Raw genomic sequence first — 7,481 nt, forward strand, 5'->3', positions numbered from 1 at the left:
TGCATTGTGCACTTGGGTCTCATCTGTCTAAAGGGGCTCTTATGGTTTTCTCAGATGCAACTTTGAAAACTTTAGCCATGCTGTTCGATTGTACTGTCATGAACATTGTTTAACATGCAAACTGAGACTTGTAGAGTGGGTGGGGTGTGTGTGTGATCAGGTAAATGAAATAAATTTGTCTAGAGTTCCTTTTTTTTAAAATTACTGTAAACAAAACCTTTAAGGCAAAAGAAGAATTTTTATTTACAATTATTATAGTCAACCAGTAGCATCAGTTTAATAACCTGATAAGATGTGCATTATTAGAAAGTGGTACTGATGTTTTTGTTTGACAGATGCAGTTACAGCAGTAATTTGTCGATTAAGTGATTACATTTACTCTGGTTGTCATAATTTGGAGATGTACGCACATTTAAAAGATCCAAGTTTGTGATGCAGGTGACGTCTTTATTATTATTGGTGAATTATGTTGTAGGAACAGAACAGAAAAAAACAAGCTTTAAACTGTCTGGGATTAAAACATCCACCAAATGAGTCATGTAGAAGCCACTTAAGAATGAACACATTACAGTGGCAAAACTATTTTTTGGTGGGGTCAATCACCCTCCCCATGAACAGCAGGCAGTTTGTGTTTTCATGGTATATGAAGAAGAAGAAGGGTCTGTTTATAGTGAAGGTCCTCGGCAGGGAGTATGGAATGATACCGATTGTTGTGGCAGCTGCTGCAGTTGTTCCTGTCTCATCCACATCAACCATGGCCTTGTGAAGCACCTACAATTTCACAGCAAGGTTAAAAGTGTTTTGCTGCACTATTTGGGGAACAGGCACATGTGTCGCTACATGATACCGAAAGTGACAACTAACCTCTGACAGCTTGAGCCCTTTGTCCTCACTGAGCTTTGTCAAATTGGACAAATTATTAAAGACACTGGTCATGCCCATATCTGGTAGGAGATTATGCAGGGAATACGACTGCTCCATGTTGAATTTGGGCATCTTGACTTCTAGTTTCCTGCAAACAAGACATGAGTTGACATGTTGAATAGACTGGCTCATCTGCTGCAGGCATTGTTTGATGGTCATTTAGAATTTTTACAGCTAAACAACAAAATATGCAGACACTTGGTTAAAGCGAGGCATTTTTCCGCATGTACATTTTTCTCAGCTTTGCGATCCAGCTCTGAAACCTCTCTGCAGTAATCTCATCATCCACCATAGTGTAGTCCATGTCTGGGTTGGGGAGCAGGATAAGCATGGAAACACCCTCTTGGTATGGCAGTTTCAGCACTTTGGCTCTCAGAGAAACATCTTCTGCAGTGTAGTACTTGTCTTCTTTGAACATCATAGGCACCTGCACAATATTATAATTATCGATGTAGAAGGGTGCATTTCGAGTCAAATTGGAGTTGAAAGGCATCTTCCAGGCTCCTGTGGAGCAGGTAATATTGTACGTTTAGTTATAAACAAAAAAGTTCAAAGGTGCAGACATGAATATTAGTATAATTAATAGCACATAAACCCAAAATCTAAAGTGTGCAAAAAAGATTTAATTTACCTTGAAAGAAAATTGCATTCATTAACAGGAGTTTGGTTTGTTCGTCCAAGGCTGAAATCATCTCTGTAATCTTGCCTCCAGTCTTGTCCCTAATGTACTCATTGATTACTCTGATACTCTCTGTTGTGTCCGCAAAATCAACAGTTTTGATATCTGCATTAAAAAACTTATTGATTTTGGTTTCAAACTCCCTCTCTATGATAAATTGGGGTTGGATAAACAAGGCCATGCTATGATCAAATTTCAGCGATCCATTTTGCGTGACGTTCTCGTGAAGGAGTTGAAATAGCTTAGGGATAAGATCCGGCTGGTCGGCCCTCTCCAGCGCCTCCAGGTTTAGTACCTTCAGGATCTCCTTGTGTGTGACACCGTCAGAAGCCATTAGAAGAGCCGCAAAACTGGTAGAGATACTCAGGGGGGAAAAAAAGATGTTCTTGTCATTGTAACTGGATATCTTTCTGTAAAGGTTCATGGCAAAGTCCATATTTTTGAAGGAGAGATCTGAGATGGTGGCACTGTTAGGTTCAGCTTGGTGGATAGGAGTCAGAAAGCACAGGAGGGCCACAAAGAGAAAACAGGCCATCTTCATTGTGTTTAACATCAAAATCAGAACCTGGAAAGTTTTGGGTGCACACCCAGAAACGAGAAATAAAAAAAAAAAGCACCACTGTACAGCAGCACAATCACTAAATCTACAAAAAAGTTATAAGATTACACCAACTGAATACTCATTTCTTCATTATACTTAGAAAACGCTCCAAAATTCAGTTTGTTTTTAAGTTTAACGAAATAACACACGTACCTTTCAGCTTGGCCCAGATTGTGCCTGAAATTTCTGTATTTTTTTGGGGGAACAAAGTGCAAGTGTGCTCTACATGTTACACATTAACCACAAAACACGTATTCAGAGGTGAATCCATAAGAATCAATCGATAAGTAAATGAGACACGAGAAGCATTGGGAGTGATTTTCACTTTAATCCTGGAATGAGAACCAATATATTAAATGAAAGAATGTGCTGTTCTAACATGAAGTATAACAAAAATAATGAATTTAAGAACACAGTGAATAAAATAAGAATAAAAAAAAAAACCCAACTACCAACATTTTCTAATTTTTCACAAGTGCATTTTAAATAGAAAAAAATAGTAGATCCAAGGAAACAGAACGGGAACAAAACCTTGGAATCGTCTTAAAAATCATCCAGCACAATAAGCCAAACTTTGCATGACATCTAACATGTTAGTGAATGCATCAAGACACATTTGCGCTGAATGGTCAGTTCGATGTTCTGAATGAATGTAAAGTGTTTTAATGCTGTAGTTTGGTGTAGTCACAAGGACAGATTCTCACTTTCAGGACTTTACGGTCCTGTAGAGAAAAATAAGTGAGAATAAGTCAAATCAACCACTTCCTCAAAGGGTAGGTGATGTGACACATTTTTGACATTTTCTTCATTTATTGAAATTGCTTCCCCCCCCCATTTTCAAGGTCATAATCAGCAAATAAATGAAACCAATGAATCTTTGATTTTCTAACGTGTACCCCCCCCAAAAAAAAAGAAAAAAAAGAAAACCCAAAACAAAACGAGGCTGGAAATGCCAGAATTTTGGCTTGTGTGATCATACACTGCTGGAACTATTCATGTTTACACAATGCTTCTTTGTTCCCCACTTATTCGGGACAAAAATAAGAAAAAACAATGCATCTGTGATAAGCAATTTAGATTCAGCAAAAAGTCCTACACATTTTTTTTCATCAATCTGATCAAAAAGGACAAGACACCCTTAAATTGTGTCTGTAAGCCTTGCCTAATCACCTATTCATTACGCCTACATGCATACTTATAAGTAATAACGCCACGACATCCAAAATATGCAGCTCTCTAAATTCCTGGGGAGACCACCTGTAGACTGTCATGTATCGAGGTCGATGATGTAAAGAATAAATAACCCACAGATGTTAGTGGTAGTAAAGGTTTTAAGGAGGATCTTTTTTTTCTGGTGATATATATATATATATATATATATATATATATATATATATATATATATATATATATATTGTTCTACACACTCAAGTCTACTATAAAAGGACTCACTGTCATTAGCCCCTTTTTAGAACACCTCTTCTTTCCAAAGAATCTGATGACATCTAAATCAGACTCCATGCCTGATTGAGCAACCTGGTCACATTTCTGTATAAGATGCAATGGCAAACTTAATACGTCAGCTTTAGTATGATTTATGTGTAGCTTTCAGCACGCAGTCGCATTAATAGAAAGGCACACGCACGAGAATATAGCCGTGTGTGCCTCTCTTTAATCTTTCAAGTTTGCTCAGTTAACTAAAGAACACCATAAAGAGCAACAGGATGTATGTCTGCAATAAGGTTTAAGCATTTTTCCATAATGCCTTTTTGATACTCCCAATCTAGAAGTGTGATTTCTCTCAAGCCTGTCTGCAAGGGTGGGGGCAGCTCATCTTGAAGCACTATGCAGGACACACACACATACACAGATCCTGCTCTGTAGCTGAAGAACATATATTCAAGGATATGATGACACTTCACTAGAGTCAGTGCTGACAATATGCCAAATATCACGCGCATACTGCGTTTCTCTGTGTCTCTGTTGTGGTCATGTCTGAATGAAGCAGTGAGAAACATTAATGTAAAAGTGACCTTTCTCTGAATGACACAACAGCATCGTTTTTAACATACTGATGAAGCCAGCAATATTATATATCCCATAGGTGAAAAGAGCTTTAAAAGCTTTTATCTATGGTCCAAAGCATTGGTCTCATATGGCTTTCATAGAATGCCTGTGTCAACATGTCATCATCACAAAATAACAAAACACGCCCTTTCTGTGATATTCAGGGGTAGCCCGTCTTTCACACAAACAAACAAACAAACAAACACAAAAGCCAAAGCCAAAAAAAAAAAAGCCAAAAAAAAGAATACAAAAGTGTATACAATAGAAAGAGAAGGCGCCATGGTTAAAAAGGCAATTGCAAACTTGGATTAACTGCATCATGAGTCTCGTCAATCTTTTCCCCATCTCAGTACTTCACTGAGCTGGATTAAGTGCTGCCTCTTCTTTATAGCCTTTATAGTCAGTGAACTAACCAGGGGTAAACTGTCAGCCTTCTGACTGTCCTCAGGTCCGCATGTGCAAAAGGTTAGAGGAGGGAGACAAGCTAACCCTGTACCGGGTTGCCAATCCAGGCAGCTGGTAAACAATACAGGCAAACCTTCCACAATTTCACTGGCTGGGTTTTGGTTGTTGGTCCCCTTCAGAGCCAGCGTTTACTGAACCTAGTAAAAGCAAGTGGGCTTGTGTTACTAGATTCCATTAAATTGAGTAGAATATTAAATAAATCACAAAGTATGTATTATATTTACATTCAAAAAAAAGATTTGCTGACCTGAGCTTCCAGTTGGTTGAGTATCTTTTGGTTGAGGAATGTTTGTCTGAGTTTGTTGCTGCTGCCTGAACAGTAAACACAGTGGACTTATATCAAAATCCATGCAATACTTTCTCGGTATACTTTGAAAAGAAGGTGCGATATGCAGTTGTCATTGCAGGAGTGTTTTAGTTAAACTTACCGATCGAAGTAGGCTTGTCTTCTCTTCCTCAGTTCCTCAGCTGTAAGTGTCTCATTCTGGCCTTCTCTCTGTTCTCTTGCAGCACTTCCTGCTGCCTGGCTCCCTGATTTTACATTTCCCACTCCACACTCTGAAGACTTGTTGCTCATAACTGCTCCTGTAATATGGAAAAATAGATATCCATACTGCATATGCATGCATATTACTTAAAGCAATGTTAGTGCTAACCAGAATTTTTTTTTATAGATAAAAATTAACTATCACTATAAAAATTTTACTTTACAGTGCTATTTTGTAGTCTCTTTTCTTGTAAACTACAATTACAACAATACAACATTTTTTAAACTTTTAGATGACCTGTACTGTACCTTGCATACTGAGCTGTATGGCCCTGCGAAGATCAGCTTCTTCATCTTCCACATCTATGTCCTGTCTACTGAGTGCTAAAGCTCTCTTCAGTTCTTCATCTTCATCCACAACTTCATCCTCCACACCAAAGGCCATCTCTGATTGGCCCAGAGCAACTGACCTGCTACTGTTAGAGAACAACTAAATCAGTTGTCAAAGGTAAGTCACAAGTTTCTTTTAAGCAGTACAAAACAAAATGTATGTGACTCCTTTATGAGCATCTCCTGGGTCCTCCATACCACACAGGCTACACATACATACCCTGAACTAGTCTGGGCCTCCTCTTCTCCAATCAATCTGGGCCGCTGCTGCTGCTGGACCCTCATGATTCCAAGAATCTGCTCTGCTTCGCACTCGGGAAGGTTTCCTCGGATCACAAATATGGAATACCCTGCACAAATAAATTGCTGTAATCTTTTCTGCAGTGCAACATCTAAACAAGTGAATGAAAGTTTTTTTTTTTCAATACCTTCTTGTTGTAACTGTGCAAGGAAAAGGGCTAGATAGGTGTCTGATATCAATTCTGGTCCAGTCAAAAGGGAATTCAAGTTAAACCACTGGAATGAAAATAGAATGAAAAACTTTAGTAAAGGAAGCTGCATTAATATCATTCATGAAAACATGTACTTCGTACCTGTTGTCCAAGTTTGCGTATAGTGAACCAGTGCTCCTTGTAGTTGCAAATGAAGGCTTTTTCATTTCTGAAACATTGAAGTCAAAATCAACTTAAAATGTACATACAAATTTGCTGTTACATAATATAATCCTAACTGAGAGCTTTACATTGGATTTATCATCAGGCTCTGGTACTCGCGGCTGTTGAAGAGGATTAGCTCCAAGCCCCACACTCGAAGAGCATTGCTAATTACCTACGAAAACCCAAAAAACAATCATAAAACAAAAAAAAAACCAAAACAAAATGTAACTTACTTATTAAAAGAAATACGTTCTTATAAAGAGTGAATTTTTAAAACTCACTTGTATGGAAAAGAACCCACTGTCGTCCATGTTTCCTGATGGTTGCTATAAACATAGATTGAGTACAATAAGAAAAATGACGTAACTGTGCATAACATCCATAGATATGCTGATGAGGTATTTATTTTCCGCTCTGTCTCTAATCACCTGTAAGAAGGTCCTGTACTCCTCGCTGGCCATACCTCCCTCTGCCATCCTCATTCTCTCCTCTTCATCGAGCTGATGAGCAATTGAGGATAGATCCACAGGAGTGAAATACTCTCCTTGTAGCAGGTTGTTAAGACAGTGTTGGGCGCAAAGGGAGCCCTCTTGCTGCAAATTAAGAATCGGTATTGTTAAATGGTTTTGTTACTCACCCGGCAGTATGATTTTAAGGGGTCCGCAACAACTTTGGTAGCTTTATGAAGGTGAAATAATCGATTTCATAATTTGTTCTCGCATCAGTAACTGGAACCAACACAGAGCTAGCTAAACTACGTAAACAACATACACAACTGATCTTATTGGTCCTCTGTAACAAAAGATTGCTAGATTAAGTTAATGCTTTTGCTAAAAATGAGAAAAATAACACGACTGCGGAAGTAAAGACGCCTTCTGCGTTGATTCTACAAGCTGAATGGAAACTTTTCAACATCTCATATTAGCAAGTGAGTTAGCATTTTAGCTGTCTGGACAACAATACTGCTAAACATTACCCCATATATCGTAACAGCTACATAATCCTGGTAAACAAAGTGCAGTCACGAGTCCAGAACATTCCCGAATAAAGACGACCAACAGTGTGGCCATGAATACTTTGAGATATATATTTTTAACTTACTTTCTCGTGAAATATGGAATCCATGTTCAGCTTTCTGTCAAACGTTCAACTCTGACCTCCAGCCCCGCCGTGTACGGAGCAATCTCGACCGGCGCCGTCTAGTGGCTGGGC

At 38.6% G+C, this 7,481-nt stretch overlaps 2 protein-coding genes across 4 annotated transcripts; both read right to left on the bottom strand.

Annotated features, from left to right (window-relative positions):
- Positions 1-218: 218 nt before the first annotated feature.
- On the bottom strand, positions 219-2,479 carry serpina10b (serpin peptidase inhibitor, clade A (alpha-1 antiproteinase, antitrypsin), member 10b). 2 transcript variants are annotated; one of them, XM_005916723.2, is made up of 5 exons: positions 2,358-2,468; positions 1,556-2,168; positions 1,155-1,428; positions 865-1,012; positions 219-771 (listed from the first exon to the last, which is right to left on the bottom strand). In XM_005916723.2, the coding sequence occupies exons 2-5, from the start codon at positions 2,154-2,156 to the stop codon at positions 580-582; spliced, it is 1,215 nt and encodes a 404-aa protein (XP_005916785.1). In that variant the 5' UTR covers positions 2,157-2,168; positions 2,358-2,468; the 3' UTR covers positions 219-579. The 2 variants fall into 2 exon arrangements, with proteins under 2 accessions (XP_005916785.1, XP_042074141.1); XM_042218207.1 differs by having other exon boundaries at positions 1,556-2,479.
- Positions 2,480-3,609: 1,130 nt separating this feature from the next.
- Positions 3,610-7,480, bottom strand: atxn3 (ataxin 3). 2 transcript variants are annotated; one of them, XM_014331935.2, is made up of 11 exons: positions 7,371-7,480; positions 6,698-6,862; positions 6,551-6,595; positions 6,356-6,441; positions 6,207-6,273; positions 6,042-6,129; positions 5,834-5,963; positions 5,533-5,696; positions 5,165-5,321; positions 4,984-5,048; positions 3,610-4,873 (listed from the first exon to the last, which is right to left on the bottom strand). In XM_014331935.2, the coding sequence occupies exons 1-11, from the start codon at positions 7,392-7,394 to the stop codon at positions 4,821-4,823; spliced, it is 1,044 nt and encodes a 347-aa protein (XP_014187421.1). In that variant the 5' UTR covers positions 7,395-7,480; the 3' UTR covers positions 3,610-4,820. The 2 variants fall into 2 exon arrangements, with proteins under 2 accessions (XP_014187421.1, XP_014187420.1); XM_014331934.2 differs by having other exon boundaries at positions 5,533-5,699.
- Between the last annotated feature and the right edge of the window lies 1 nt (position 7,481).

The sequence above is a fragment of the Haplochromis burtoni genome, unplaced genomic scaffold (assembly GCF_018398535.1).
Source record: "Haplochromis burtoni strain Fernald_Lab_line unplaced genomic scaffold, NCSU_Asbu1 Contig_16, whole genome shotgun sequence".
Taxonomy (NCBI): domain Eukaryota; kingdom Metazoa; phylum Chordata; class Actinopteri; order Cichliformes; family Cichlidae; genus Haplochromis; species Haplochromis burtoni.

What these genes read in the sequence shown, in the direction of transcription:
- serpina10b (XM_042218207.1), bottom strand. Translation starts at nt 2,156, where the DNA reads ATGTTAAACACAATGAAGATGGCCTGTTTTCTCTTTGTGGCCCTCCTG. An exon ending in ATCGCAAAGCTGAGAAAAAT is followed by an intron (nt 1,013 to 1,154) that starts GTACATGCGGAA and finishes TCTTGTTTGCAG; the next exon opens with GAAACTAGAAGTCAAGATGC. An exon ending in AAGGGCTCAAGCTGTCAGAG is followed by an intron (nt 772 to 864) that starts GTTAGTTGTCAC and finishes GTGAAATTGTAG; the next exon opens with GTGCTTCACAAGGCCATGGT.
- atxn3 (XM_014331934.2), bottom strand. Translation starts at nt 7,394, where the DNA reads ATGGATTCCATATTTCACGAGAAA. An exon ending in ATTCCATATTTCACGAGAAA is followed by an intron (nt 6,863 to 7,370) that starts GTAAGTTAAAAA and finishes CTTAATTTGCAG; the next exon opens with CAAGAGGGCTCCCTTTGCGC. An exon ending in GAGGCCCAGACTAGTTCAGG is followed by an intron (nt 5,700 to 5,833) that starts GTATGTATGTGT and finishes GTTCTCTAACAG; the next exon opens with TAGCAGGTCAGTTGCTCTGG.